Below are 16,295 nucleotides of genomic sequence, written 5' to 3' on the forward strand. Positions count from 1 at the left end.
GTGTGTTATATAAAAAGCAGCACTGTCTGATTCGGTGAGTTTTTGTGGTTGAAAACCATTGAGCGCCTCTTCATATTAAAATGTTTTGTAAATGCTTTTCTCCCTGCATTGCAAGAATTCTGTCCAGACGAAGCCTTGATTCTTGTACTTACTGCATTATAAATTATATATATATATATATATATATGAAGAGTTCTAAGTGCCATCTGAAATTTTCTTTTAGAATGATCATTTTTATCAAGCTCGTATATTTAAATTCAGTAATTTCACTTAAATGACAATGAATAGGTAATTTTCATTGCCATTTAAGTGAAATTACTGAATTTAAATATACGAGCTTGATAAAAATGATCATTCTAAAAGAAAATTTCAGATGGCACTTAGAGGCTTTTGTATCTGAACTCTTCATATATATATATATATGATTGAATGAATGAATTTATCAGTCAAAGGGGGGAATAAAGGTGACGCAGAGGAACGTAAACAGGTGAACTCAGACCAATAAGAGGACAGTTTTGCTCACATGTGGCTTGCATAAACACATTTTGGTACGCTTTGAAATGTTGCCTTGTGAAAGTGAACCGAACCAAGGAGAAAACAGTTGTAACAAAAAATGTCCCTGTTTCGGGAAACAAAGCAAACGATCTACAGGTCTGAAAAGGCCCTAAAAAGAAAATACAGGCCCATTCCATATGTTTTGTTCCTCTGCAGCTCTTTTTGAGTTTCGTTCTCTGTGTGCGTGTGTGTTTACACACTCACAAAACCCCACACCAGTGTTACAATGAGAAGACACCAGAGGATCACATTACCCATCAGCAGGGCCATGTGATCCTCTCAGCAGAAGAATTTCAACATTCTTATCTGCAAGGCACGCATTCTGAAACCTGCGGGGATTACTTCTGCTATAGGTCCCAAGAACACAGTAAGAAGACTGCACTCATTTTGTCTTCATTTGAATATGCAGACAGACTTTACAAAACAAGACAATGAAACGGTATTCCAGTGCACTAATGTTTTCATATCATTATAAAGCAATTAATTTGCTGACTAGATGTTGCACTAACGGAGAACAGCAGTATGTTTGCTGTCGAGGCTGAGAAGACGCTAACATTACTAGAACCTCAAGCGGTTAAAACTACGTGACAAAAACACACACAAGCCCGTCCCAAATGTTTAATGTCACGATTGTTAGCAGCATTCATTTATATCCAGCTGGTTGCTTTTATGCATTCGTTATGCAGCGAAGTTGCATTTTTAAAGCTAGTGATGCTAGAAAACAAATTGATACGGTCATGCAGCCGACAGAAATATAGAAACGAATCAGAAACGCATTCGATTACAGTTCTTTTTTTATCGTCACTGTTTTTTGCGGCGCTTAGGGCTGTCACAAAAACAAGTGTTATTTTTAAAGACCCCTATTTCAGTGATATTTTATGTGTGGCATTTTAAAAAAAGAAATAGCTTACAGCAACTTTAACTTTACAACAACAATAGCCTCAGTGTTCTCTGATACTCTAACACCGTGTCCTAACTACACGCAATGCGACGCCATGACACGTGATAAAAGGTTTCTTTTCCATGTTAACAGAGCCCGTCTACGGAGAGCCTGTCCACTCCCTATTAAGCCCTATTGTACCGAATTTTGGTTGTAGTACCACCAGAGTTCCACTGGGGGCGCTCGCCATGAGTGCAAAATGAATGGGAGTCAATGGGGCTAGACGGCTAAATTTGTCTCTTTCACCCGATTGCCGTTGAGAAATCTCAGATGTGATTGTAGATTTTGCAAGTTCAACATGGGTTATAGGTCGAAAGTTGAATGAACGAGTACTTATGTCGTTTTGATTTCTTACAGGTTGAGTTGTTGTTGCCCATAACACGCTAGCATTCTGCTAATGACGTCATTGACATTTTGAAAGACTTTTTTAAAGCAAATAAGTGACTCTAAAAAATCTAACACCCAGCAATGTGTAATTTCTTTGCATCTCCTTTCGAATACAACATTCAAATTACTAGACAAAAAATTATATCCTGAGAAAAGTGGATTTTGAGGGGTATACCGCCATTGACCTCCATTCATTCTGCACTCGTCCTGTGAGCGCCCTCATATGGAATCAGAGTGGAACTGCAACCAGTTCAGAAGCCGGAAGTGTAGTGAGAGTGAAACTTCTCGCCATATTAGACATTCTCTGATGTTAATCAGAGTTTTTGTCCTAACCAGCCGCGACGGCGACACGCGGCAATTCTATTTTAGAAACCGTTTCTATTTCTGCAACGTCACGGCTGGAACAACAAACACAAAATGTGGCAGTGATAATCTCAGGTACTGTTCATGTGCTTTATTTAATGTTAAAAGTGTGTAATGTGACTTTGAATATCATTTAGTGCTCCCAGCTTTGTAGCTGTAAAAGCAACAATGGATAATTCACCTCAGATCTTAAAATAAACAAATGGAAACAAGAACGTTCAAACTGTGAACAAACTGTGTATTCTTTAACAAAGATTGTTTTAGCAACTAAGCCTATGTGTTTTTAATAATGTTTAAATGGTGTAATATTTGTGAATTTGATTATGTAGCCTATTTATCCATTTTCTTGCGAGTGCCGTCAAGATTACACTCCGCCCACACGCTGTTCTGATTGGCTGTGGGTTTTGATTGATTTTGACGCATCTCGCAGTCTAGTGTGGACAGACAAATTATTTGTCGCTGGAATCTTATCGCATCGCGTCTGGTTAGGACACGGTGTAACACTCTTTGTCCGTTGTGATGTTTGAGTCCTTTGCGACTTTATGAGAACTGCATCGAGAGCGCTGTAGATTAAAAGACGGGTTTTGTACACAAAGATACAAATCTCAAAGTGACGTAAACTGGAACCCTTCATCTTCCCGCTCAACACTACAAATCTGCACGGAGAGAAAGCATCTATTTGCAACTAATGAGCCATGAAGTGCTTAACTCAAAGTGAAGTCTACACTGAGGCTCCTGTGAAACATCACAATCTGCAAAGCAGATCTCCAGAATGTTTCTCTGCAACACTTGGTATTTGCGCGGACGATGATGACATGCACCTTGTGTTAACCCCTGGCCTGGGTCTGTTGAGATAACTGGCATTAATAATTCCTGAAAGAACACACCCTCCCAGTGGCACTGAATGGCACAGCTGCATCCACTATATGGACAGGAAGCTGTGCCTGCCTTCAAGGAGAATCTACTACGACTCCTAGTTTCCTAGCAACAGCTGAAAGTAAAAGCTTCGGGCTGAGTTGAGAGGGTGGGGGATCATGAAGAAAGACAGTGATGTGAAGCACATTGCCTTTGATAGAGCGCTGCTTAGTCTTCCATCACAATTTTAGCAATTGAGACATCAAAAACAACAATACAAGTAAGGGAGAAATGGGGCTTTCCCAAGACTAATTAACAGTGTTGTAAGTGCTCAATGGCAATAATTATTTTTATGAGTACTAAATTATAGTTTAGGGTAGGGCTGCATTGAAATTTCGACCACTGAAAATATATGCCGGCCCACTCCTCAGCTTTCAGCGCTCAGGTTTTGCTCTCGCCATTATCACTGCGCGGTAGGGGTGTAACGATTCATCAACTACATCGATGTATCGATTTATATTCCTATGATCCAACTACATCGATCTGTGCTCGGCAAGTTGGCGTTCCGGACGACATATATCGATCTAACATCGTTTTAAAAGGTAATGAATCGATTGTATCGATACTAGGAAATAACGCATTGGATTTAAACACGTCAGACTTTATATGGATGTTTTTTCTTAGCACTTTTAATGATAAAAGCGTTAAACGTTACTCGATTCAGTCTGCCTATCTGTGACGTCGTCGCCATGCGTGACGCGCCAGCACCAGCGCAAAGACAACAAGCCGCGCAAAGTCTCTCAGTCACCTCACAAAAACGGACTTTCCTGTCTCTCAGCCGCTGTACTGCAGTAGCGCGCACTCTTCAATTGCACGCGCAAATGCGCCGGCTCGCGCTGTATCACTTCACTAAAGTGCAAAAGACATACGAGAATGCAACGTCGTAAATTAGTAAGTTAAGAAATAAAAGTAAAACACCAATAAATTCCGTTATTGGTACGTCATGTGTGTTGCTATTTATCAGGAGCAGTTTCCATGTTTCTTTACCAGTTCTTCTTAGTATTGTGTATCACCATGGTAGCCTAATTGTTGTTTGTTTCCATAACAAAATGCCACTTACTGGTTATTTTGTATATTTTTATATGACTGTGGTGGCTCATACCAAGATTGTATTAACAAAAACTAGTTTGGGACTGCTGTTTATCAGTGCCTACTGTTTATCAGTATTTGTCATATTCTTACAATTTGTTTTGTATGTTAAGTAAAGGGGGACAGAACTTTTTGTGTTAACAAATGTATTATAATAGGCCTATATAATTCCTAAAAAGGTGGGTCGCGGCTTGATGACCATGGGGAAATGTGGGTCCCATGGCCAAACTATTCAAAACATCATTCAATGTTGTGATAATCGTAATTAATAATCGCAATTACAATTTCAAGGGAATAATCGACAATAATAATTTTTGTCATAATCGTGCAGTCCTACTTTATTCAAATAAAATGTGAATGCATTTGACATTAATTGTTGTTTACTTGTTTGTTTATATCCATAATTAATTGATACCTGATTCCCTTACAAGAATTTTTGGCTAAAAAGTCACTGAATCGATTTCAGGTCACTGAATCGTTTCGGATCGTATCGTTCTAAATGAACCAATATCGTCCTTGAATCGTATCGACAACCACGAATCGCGATACGAATCGAATCGTTGTTAAAACGAATCGTTACACCCCTACTGCGCGGTGTGATGCTCTGCTCAATATTCCGCTCTATTTTATTGGCTTGTATTTCAAAACAATTAATTATCATTAAAATTATTGAATTTAATCTAAAAGTCCAATAATAATAGCTACAATATATAAAGAAGCTCAATTAAAATAATACATTTTCGGCCAAGTGCATCCAGAATTTTCGGTTTCGGCCCAGAAGTTTCATTTTGGTGCATCCCTAGTTTAGGGACTAAAAGACGTTCAAGACTAAAACAAAAAAACTAACTTTTTTACATTTTCGGAGGAAAGTGCGAGTGCAAGTGGCCACAATGCAAGTGTATTATGAGTGTTAAAGTCGGCATGAAATGAAAATCCACCCTATCCGTTTTCTAAATGCGTGTTATTGATCTTATTGTGAATGATTATTCTATGCATGTTTCATTTTAAAAAATTTTCTTGACCTTGTAATTTTACCAGAAATAAGGTCAATTAGAGAATGCCTTTTGTCAATCACTGTTATTTTAGTATTATTCACATACAATTACATTTTTTTATATTTCTATTATTATTAATATACTATTTTTTTATCAGTAGTAATATTATTATATTATTTTATTTTTCATAAAATTAATATATTCTTTATATTTCTATTTGATTTACAGTACTTTACATACTGCATATATATTTATACACAATTAAAGTATTTATTAATATTAATATTATTTTTCTGTTTAGCTTTAATTTATTGGTTTTAGTCATTTTATTTCAAAATTTCATTTAAGTTTTTTTTTTTTTTTTCGTTTAAGTTTTAAGCTTTTTTTGTAATTAATGAAAGCCGTTTTTATGGTTTGTGCTAAAATAACCACACTGTTGTCAATAAAGATAAAGGATACATTCCAAGGATAACTGCTTCAAGGCATTTGATGGGAAGGGATTCTCGTATCATCTCTCTGGCAGTCTCCATCAACCTGAAAAGGAAATAAATAAACCTGAAAATATATATATATGTAATACAGGGTCAACGATTTCTTATTTAAAATAAATAAAAAAATTGCGTTAATGTCTGGATAAAAGAATATGCCAGCACTTTCTAAATTATTACCAAGAGAGTAAAATAAGTGTAAAATAAGAAGGAACAGGAAAAGACTAAAAACAGGAAATACAGGGTAGACAGACAGGATGCTGAAAATGCCTGAGCGATGGCATCACTTACCCACTCAGAGGTCTGGTTTTCTTAATCTCAAAAAACTGAGTTCCTGTGTGGTTGTATCTGTCAGAAGTTAAGGAGCTACACGAAGTTTGTATGGCTAATTTAGGAACTTTTATTTTCCTGTTTTTTTCCATTGTGACTCATACATCTCAAAATGAACAGCTGCGACCATCCTGTTGAACCCAACGTCCTCATTACCCCTCACAGATCTCAATCTATTTGTGGGAGGAAAATCAGACACAGAGATATTAAATCACAAACAATGATGAACATAAATATGCTGAAGTGAGCTGAAGTGATCTAGCAACGGCTGCTCAAACCATAAAGTAGTATAGTGCATGTCTAAGTATCAGTGTGCCAGAAGTATGCAGGCCCGTGGCTAATATCATTCTACATTAAAGGGACTGACATTCCAAAAAGGCACTTTGAGTGACTCAAGCCAACTGAATAAATTACACAGAGCGAAAAAGCATAACTGACACTCCAAAGGAACGAGTACCAATGAATTCATAATGCATCCAGACCAGAAAAGCAGAGTTTTAGAATACATCCATCAAACTTTCCCAGAATGAATGGTTTGTGCGGGGAAAAGGATACTGCAGGTTTCTCATGTAGTTCTGGACGGCATAGAGCCAATCAGGCACTGACATTGATGGCTTAAAGTTTGGAACCAATGGCACAGGGTGCTATGAAAACAGAGAGGATTAGCGAATTGTATCCGTCATAGACAAAGCAATCCCAGAATGCACTGTGACAAGTTCATGTTTTTAAAGAAATTAATACTTTAATTCAGCACGGATGCATTAAATTGATCAAAAGCGACAGTATTTTTAGCAGAAGACATTTATAATTTTACAATTTCTGTTTCAAATTAATGCTGTTCATTTGAACTTTCTATTCATCAAAGAACCCTGAAAAAATATATCATGGTTTCCACAAGAATATTAAGCACCACAACTGTTTTCAACATTGATAATAAGAAGAAATATTTCATGAATGGAAAACAAATCAACCTTACTGGTTGTTTCTGTTACACAGACACTACACTTGGCGGTAAGGGAAGGAGTGTTCAATAAAGAAATGGAGGGTGTCACTTATTTTTATCCAGCTAAAGTTGGCAAACTAGTCACAAGGTGACTTCCAGATAGGGCTGGGTACCGAGTTCGATACTTTTTAGGTACCGACCGAATTGCCTCGATACTATCGAGTATCGAAAAATGACTTGTTTTTCGGTACCAGATTTCGATACCTAAGGGGTTAACTCGTCAACGTCAGTGCTCAAACAAATACATATGAAATGCACAACGACACGCCTAAATTCGCTCACGCACATACACGCAAACTCTACACACACGAGACGCGCGGAACTCTCCGCACATGCTCTTATGAGACGCGCGCGCGCACACAAACTGTCCACGCACATTCTCATGAGACGCGAGCCTATGGTCGCGAGCACACACACACAAACTCGCGCACATACTCAATGACACGCAAGCACACACACTCACAATACCCTAAAGATGTGGAAAAGTCGATCAAAAGTGTGGCTACATTTCTCTAGGCTCGATGCCAACAGCGCGCGATGCAGTATTTGTGGTAAAATAATGACTGCAAAGACGGTACCGCGACAGATATGATGAAGCTGTTGAACAGTGCACGGAGTAAACATAAGAGCAGAAAGTTGCTGCGTCTTCGACTGGTAAATGAAGAGATACCTTGTTGATCACTCTGACTGTGTTTATATTGCAATAATGACCTACTGAATGTACACTGCCGTTCAAAAACGTGTTGGTCAGAATTTTTTTCAGTAAGCATGCATTAAAGTGATCAAAAATGACCTTCCAAAAACTGTTTTCATATTTCAGCTTTGACAACACAGGAATAAATTACATTTTGAAATATATTCAAATAAGATTTTAAATTGTAATACTATTCCACAATATTACACGTTTTACTGTATTTTTGATGAAATAAATTCAGCTTTGGTGAGCATGAGCTCTTTATAAAAAAAATGTTTGTACCTTATGTATATGTATAAGGAATATTTTGTTCCTTTGTGCTTTTTTTGTTCCTTTGTGCACTGACTAAGGAGCATGAGTCAAACTGAAAAAAATAAAACCAAAGTTTTTCTGAGGTAATGTGTTATGTAATCTTGTTAAAATGGATTTCATAAAATTGGTATCGAAAAAAGTATCGATCAGGAACCGGTATCGAAATCAAGGTATCGGTATCGGTATTGGTATCGAAATTTTTTGAACGATACCCAGCCCTACTTCCAGATTGCTCTTTCTACTCTTGTAACCAAAAGGTTCATCAGATTCTGAAGTCTCTCGATGGCATGAAAAGTCCTTATCATCTGTAGAAACAGTGCCTCATTGATCATTTGCACCCTTACAATGACACTTCTAACTGCAAAAGGGCAGTGAAGAGGATTAGCAAAGAACAAAGATCGTCCTCTCGCACACAAGCCTCCATTCATAAGAAAAGAAGCAATTAATGAAAGCTAGAAAAAAGGCTGTCCTCTGTCTGAAACAGGCTCTTTACTGCAACACATTGACAGCATTAATCCATGGCTTCTTGTCCTAAAAAGGCAGGCAGAATTAAGCGAAGTGTTGAAGTACAGCTGAGGTCAAAGGAGGAAATGAGAAAGGGAATCATCTCCTGTTTCCTCTTTATCTCTCTCTGCCCCGCGTGAGAGAATGAGATACTGTAGAAATGTAGGGTAGTCTTGTCTGTTTGTGCCGACTTTTGAAGCTTTCGAGCACATGATAAATGTGTGGTCTAAATATTGAAACATACATAGCCTATTTCTTCTTGTTTACGTTCATTATTATTGTAATGTTATGTGCTTTGAGACATTAGGTAATTTAATGCCATCTCTCGTCTTGGGACGCTTTGCAGACGCTGCTGTGTGCTTTGCGTTCGTGTCTTTTGGAGGAGGCGTGGCTTTGGAGACGCTCTGAAGGGAGGGTTGGATCTTATGCTTTCAAAGCTAGCTCGCTATTGCTAGCTAGTCTGAAATTGCCTACCCTACCTTTAAGGAGAGTCTGTTTCGCAAAGTCACATTTCGATTGGCACCGTACTTTTGACACATTAACCTACAAACTTCAAAACGCAGCTCTAAGTAAGCTAAAGGTATGATGAATTATATTTTCATGTTAGAAGGCTAGCTTATAAATCGTAGTTAGTTGACTATTTCATTGTATTGTTATTTCTTGTCACCGGTTGCAGTTCAGGTTGTTCTAAAATTAAGCATCTGTTACACGCGTCACAATGAGTGTGTGTTTTATAGTAATGCAGACACAATTAATTACTTTTGGTGATGGTGGTATCATGGTAACTTGTCTGTATTCATGGTAAAACCACTGAAAGTGGTTAAGTCGTGTTTAAATTCATTTTTTGACTGTTTTCATGTCAGGGGATACAACCAAATAGTTGTATGTACTGTAGTTGTACCACCTGACATGGAAAGTATACCAACCTACACATACTTGAAATTAGCTGTTTTTACCAGTATTTGTACTTTTGTACCATTTTTCTGAGAGTGTATGGTGGTTTAAAAGACGTTTATTTCATGGATATCGATGAGTCAAATATGTTGCCCTAGGTAATTTTCCTTTTTGTTTTAGGTAGTAATATTATTTAATGCTCAGCTATCTCTGCTTAGTAGCTTTTTGTTTCATAGTTGTAGTAGCGACAGATTTGTTCATGGTCTGACAAATATGTGAATGGGCAACATATGTTTTTATAGCTGTGGATAGGCTACTTTGTTTTATTGCCCCCTTTTGTTACTTTAGACGTCCCCTCTTCGGTACTCCGCTGGCACCGGCTCTGGTACTATGTCTAAATCTGCGCCGAAGGATTATGATAGCAGAATAACAATGCTGTTGTTCTGAGCAGAATATTTTTTTGAAAGACAGTCGTGCTTCCTGCAAACTCACACCTTCTTTCTCAGCACTTAAATATAGAGGTGTTCAGAAACGTGAGGTGTGACAAACATCATAAGAACTTACAGCCTCATTAAAATGGTTCAGCTTGAAGACTCAAATGACAACTCAACATAGTAAAAACATTTTTACACTATAAAAGTCAACAAAATTATCTTTAAAATCAATTGCTAAACTTCCTTTAGTTATGTTTAATTAATAATTCCTACCCTATGCCAAATGAGAGCTGAATTTGCATGAAAATACCAAGTTTAATTGGACACACACTTTTATGTCAACAACAAATGTTACGGGAAGCATCCTGGCTTGATTTGACATATTCATTTTGCTTTCCTTCCTATGCAAGATCATTATTGGTTGCATTTTATTATTTACACTACCATTGATTCAAAAGTTTGGAGTTAGTATGGTATTTTTAAAAGAAATTAATAATTTAATTTTTGATCAAATAAACACAGTCTTAACGAGCATAAGAGACTTAAAAAACAAATTTTAAAAAGCATAGTGACCTTGTCCAGAATGTGCCATTCTGTATTGTCACACAAAACACCAATACAAAAATGGAGTAAAAAGCTTAGTGTCAATTTAAGATTATTTTCCAGTGTTCTCCAGACCAGCAACCCAGCAGTTGAGAACCACTGCTCCAAAAGATCTTATCACAGTGCTGCCATCAGTTTAATTTACATTCAGTCTTTAAATTCAGTATCGATTTCCAAAAAGTGTATCTAAATGACACTGAATATTGATTCTGACCATCTGAATTCTCAGAGAGAGGTTTCATTTACGTCTACACTCTGCTCCACAGGCTCAACTGGGTCTCTTCTACCCTGAAAGGAGGTCAGCAGCAATAAATAGGGCACAATCCACACTCACAGGGCCGTTAGCTGACCTCTGCCCACCCGTGGGACTGTACAGAAACTTGAAACTCACAAATCAAGCCACCCAGAACATTTGTCCGTCGTCTTAAGAGAACAGATGTGGACTCTTTAGTTGTTACAGAAACAAGGTCATTGCAGAGTACAAATTCAGTTTGATAAAACAATTTTCATTCAAAAACATTTGTGTAGTTTCTATGATGACTCAAAGATTGTTTTGTTTCCCGTAAAGATCCAACTGCTAGACAAAACAACAGGAATTGTGCAGCTTATCCTTAGTAACACTCTAGCAAATGGATTATATCAATTACCAAATCCAAAAGATGCTACTATTGCATACAGAAATGTAGGTAATCGTTTTGAAAGTTTGGGGTCTTGGGAAAGAAGCCTTACCAAGGATACATTTCTTTTATATTATTACAGTTTGCAATTTATTGTGATTTATTCCAGCAGCCATTACCAATAGCACCTCAATGCAGTACACGAGAGCAAGGGGGCGGAGTTGGATCCAGATATAAGGGGTGGAGATTGGTATAGGTTTAGGGGTGGGTTTAGGGATTAAGGGGTGGAGATGGGTAGGTTTAGGGATTAAGGGGTGGAGATGGGTAGGTTTAGGGATTAAGGGGTGGAGATGGGTAGGTTTAGGGGTGGGTTTAGGGATTAAGGGGTGGAGATGGGTAGGTTTAGGGGTGGGTTTAGGGATCAGGGGGTGGAGATGGGTAGGTTTAGGTATATGTAAGGTGGGAGGAGTTGGATCTGGATCCGACTCCTCCCCCTGAATTTCATGTTCTGCAGTGAGGACCATCTCGCCATTACGCCAGTGTCACACGATTATTCAGAAATCACTCTAATATGCTCAATAACAATTTCTTATTATAATCAATGTTGAAACAGTAGTGCTTGTGATAGCTGCGTGCTTAATATTTTTGTGCAAATTGTAAAACAAAATAAAAGGAATTACACAGATTATCCCTAATAGCACTCCAGCAAATGTATTATATCAGGAAAGCCGCAAGACGCAAGATGTGCTGTGAAAAATAATAGGCTCTCTGAATTTAGCTTTCAAACATGGTTTAACTGCATCAACATTGACACCGCTGTACCAGTATGTGCTTTGTTTACATAATAACTGCAGTGTCCTCGGATCCAAGGTTATCACTGGGAGACTCTGATTCTTTATCAATACAGTCATTTATGGGTTCACAGCTAGGACTTTCCCATGGACTGTCACTCCATTTAATGGATCTAACAGGAATGTCTGGCTCGTGTTGCAGTCGTTCAAGTGACTCCTGATCTGACGGATTCACTCCACGCACCTGTTCAACACTTGCTGGTGGGGAATGTCCCTTAATAAATCACTTTAACATCTGGGGATCTGACTCAACGCTTTTGACCAATCATGCGCTTATGTTCTGCACGCATCAGCACACATGAGAGTGTAGGAATGCACAATAGTGTTAACTAAAACAAAAGAGCCACTAGACACACATCTCGACCCTGCGAATACTGTCCGTCTGAGCACTGAGGATTAGGCTAGTCTGTGATTAAGACTCACTTTATCCCCTCTGAGGTCCTTCATTTGCATGCTCTATGAAGCCTGATCAGCCCTGATTGGTTTATGTTTGGAGGTTAGAGCAACATTGTGATAAAGGGACATGACAGCATCTTTAATCCTAATGAAATTCATATGAAGTCACATGGCATCATTCCTCATATCATGTGCATTTAACAGAGGAGTGTTTCTGCATAGTTGTCATTGGATCTTTGACTGGTTTTTAATTCAATTATGACCAGGGACAATGTAGCACAGTGTTAGAAAACACATGGATGAGTAAATCCGCTCACATGTCTCATAGCCTACACTTCCTCTGCTTGAAAACTGGGTCACATGCATGGCAGTTTGTAAGAGGCTATTTATGTATAAACACTATTCCTGTAAATACGGCTTCATATAGACCAGTTTTGAGCTAAAACTTCAACAGTTTTACCAAAAGATTAGGCTACTGTATGCACACACTACTTTCCAAAAGTACAGTAAAATGTTATGTTTTCTGAAAGAAGCCTCCCATAATATGCTCACCAAGGCAGCATTTATTTGATATGGTAAAAACAGTAATACTATTAAATATTATCCCTGTGATGTGATCTTCAGTGTCACATGATCCTTCAGAAATCATTCTAATATGCTGATTTGGTGCTCAAGAAATATTTATTATTAACATCAATGTTGAGAACAGTTGTGCGGCCGGCATTATAATTTTGTAGAAGCTTTTCAGGACTTTTTGATGAATAGAAAATTCAAAAGAACAGCATTTAGGCTATTTGAAATAGCAATCTTCTGTAACATTGTAAATGCCATTACTGTCACTTATGATCTATTGAATGCTTACTTGCTGAATAGAACTATTAGGCTAATTTATTTTAAAAATTCAATAAAATAAAAACTCACTGACCCCAAACTTAAAATCCCTTTAAAAAAGGTACTGAGGTAATGAATTACTAAGAAAACTTTGACATAGGCTATAGCCTATATGGGTAAAAAATAGTGTTATATTCATGTACTATGTAAGCCTACTTCAAAGATGTCCAAAAACATGGTAATACCAAGGTATGACCATTGTCCAGTTGAACATTTTTTAACTGACATCTGTACACACACACATAATGTTTCTTGCTGCTACTCAAAACCTAGTAACTTGCAAAATGCCAACCAAGAAATCATGTATGGGCATTGCATTAAATGAGATGCCTCATATATATCACATACATATCAGCATTTTTGGGGATCATCTATTAGGTGCATACCAAGATCACAGAGATGAGCTTCCAAACATGACAACATTTTAGGGTGTTATTAAGACAGCATTTTGGGGAATCTATATATGCTATACCAAAAATGCTTAGATCGGCAGCTTGCCAGGTTTTGAGACACAGACACTAGTCCACTACTTTCAACTTACTTTTGGGAGGTGTGTTGCATTTCGTATTCTATCCACCATCTCATGTCCATCAGGATGAACTTTGGTGACGTGCGACCACATTCTCTCCCAGGTGACATTGTCTATGGGAAAGCCCGTCCTGTTCACGAAAAACGGGACCCCGCCGTCTTTTTCGTCTTCCTCACCGGACGACCGACTGGTGTTGTTTGCGGCAGTGGACGAGGAGGATTCCGCAGCGGGACCCGTAGTGTGACAGTAGGTACTGGTGCTTTTGGACCGACCGTGCCTGCTGATCTTGGCAGTTGAGCCGCCGCTGCTGGCGTTTGGTCCGGTCATTGTTCAGAAGAAGTCTTCCGAGGGGGAGTTTCCCCTTGTTGTTCCCCAGATCAGTTATGATTATCCAGCATTCATGCACAAAGACATGTTGCGTCTCGAGCATGCATATTAATGTGCCAAAATCACACAGTCCTGCTCAAGTATGACAATTCAGGTGGTTTGAAAAAGATACAGATACAGAGCAAATGGTCAGCGATACCATTTCTGTATCAAACTATGGGTGAATGTCATTGTAGGATAGATTAAAATCATAAATGAATGGTCATATATTCCCAGTAAGCCGCATACTGTAACGTTAGTTGGCGGTCAGCTCAGGGTGCCACAGAAACTAACGTTACTTCATCCTTTCGCTCAAAAACACAGAGTCCTGCTGGCTGAATAATCCACGGTAGAATAAATCATCTAACATCTGACTGTAAAGTATTAATGAATGGTTTGTTTTTCTATGTAGGCGTGTAACCGCTTTCACTCACGGTCTCAACAAATGGTCACTCACTCTAGCGTTTTTTGATACTGTTATTGTATCACCATAAACAACAGCCAATCAAGTTCTGGCGGCTTTTTTATTGGATGAAGCAACAAAGCGAGGCGGGTTCAATTCCATATAAGGGAAATAGATCAACCTGTGATTGGCCACAATGGCGGAAATAGGCGTGAACCTTCGTTGTGTTTCCAGCAGGGTTTTTTTTTGTGAGCTTTTAAAATGTGCATTTAAAGTGATAGTGTATGTCAAACCCATCGACTGTAAAAAGGTCAAACCATTAAAAATATAGCCTATTATAACATTTTCAAACATAAAACATTTATATTAAGGGTACTAAGCCTTTAACTGAAGCTATTTATGGCGTCAAATGAAATAATTATTGCACTTTTCATTCTGTATGTTAACAAACTGCCCTCAACACATGACAGTAAAAAGCACTGTTATCGTTTTTATTAATATTTTGAAGTAGTTTTAATATTTTTTAATTGACATTTTCCGTTCTCATTTTAGTTTTAGTTCAAGTTTTAGTTTTGTTGTGTTTAAAAAAAAAAAACTGATATAGTTTATATTTTTAGTTATTTTAGTAGGCATATGAAGTTAAATGAAAATTAGAAATGTTTCCTTGGCAACTAGCTGAAATAAAATAATTTTTAAAATTGTATTCTTTTATTTCAAGTAGACTAATGACAATGTGTTTTTAAGGTTTTAGTTTTAGTTAACTAATAACCCTGACTCATAGTGTAGCAGCTATATCAATAAAGAAGAGATCCCATTAGTGTCCAACACATTTTTAAGGGAGTTCATTTATAATTAATTACTATTTCATAAGAACATAAAATATTTGATTCCGGTTGTCTTCATATGAGCAGTATAAAGACAGTTTTACATATGTGCTAATTGCATCAGTTTTAATAATTTTATACATTAAAATATACTGATAGAAAAGATATTTGGTTACACTTTATTTTAAGGTGTCAATTGTTACAGTGTAATTATATGTTTAAGTACTGAGTAATAATAATTAACAACATGTACTTACTATAGGGTTAAGGTAGGATTAGGATTTGGTTTAGGGTTAGTGTCATGTAATTATGCATAATTTACTATTATTACTATGGTAAGTAGTACATGTGACATAAATAAAGTATTACCAGATATTTTGTATATTTCTAAATCTTGTTGTCATTTTTGTCTTCTTTAGGTAAAATTAGAAATTGTGCAGAAGATATCCCTACCGTATCATTTTTTTGTATTTTTATTTTTTAGCTTCTGCTCTCCTTTCAATGAGATGAAGTTAAAAAGAACCATACTATATAGCTGTTGCAGTAAACTTCTACATACTGGTTCTAAACTTTGCCAAATGATTTTGTGTCTCCATGCTGTTAATCAAGGAAAGCATATAAAGGGATAGTTCATTCACTTCCATAGTATATATATATTTTTTTTTTTCCCCATACTATGGAAGTCAATGTGGCCCATCAACTGTTTGGTTAACAACAATCTTCAAAATACATTCTTTTGAGTTCAGCAGAAAAAAAGACATTCATACAGGTTTGAAACAACTTGAGGGTGAGTAAATGATGACAGAATTTTCATTTTGAAGTTAACTATTCCTTTAAGGTTAAAACGCATTGATGAACGAAAAAGATCCTGTATGGTCACTAGAGGGCGCTAGAATTCTGAACTCAAAATTT

The 16,295-nt window shown here is 37.3% G+C and overlaps 1 protein-coding gene across 1 annotated transcript in view; it reads right to left on the reverse strand.

Annotated features, from left to right (window-relative positions):
* vash2 (vasohibin 2) overlaps positions 1–14,655 on the reverse strand; it is a 31,527-nt gene extending 16,872 nt beyond the window's left edge. The window contains exons 1-4 of the mRNA XM_084433039.1: positions 13,803–14,655; positions 6,618–6,706; positions 6,024–6,080; positions 5,704–5,778 (exon numbers count right to left, since the gene is read on the reverse strand). Coding sequence (XP_084289165.1) covers positions 5,704–5,778; positions 6,024–6,080; positions 6,618–6,706; positions 13,803–14,117 — 536 coding nt within the window. The 5' untranslated portion in view covers positions 14,118–14,655. The remainder of the gene's footprint in view (positions 1–5,703; positions 5,779–6,023; positions 6,081–6,617; positions 6,707–13,802) is intronic.
* Between the last annotated feature and the right edge of the window lie 1,640 nt (positions 14,656–16,295).

This window comes from Rutilus rutilus (assembly GCF_951802725.1).
Source record: "Rutilus rutilus genome assembly, chromosome: 15".
NCBI lineage: Eukaryota > Metazoa > Chordata > Actinopteri > Cypriniformes > Leuciscidae > Rutilus > Rutilus rutilus.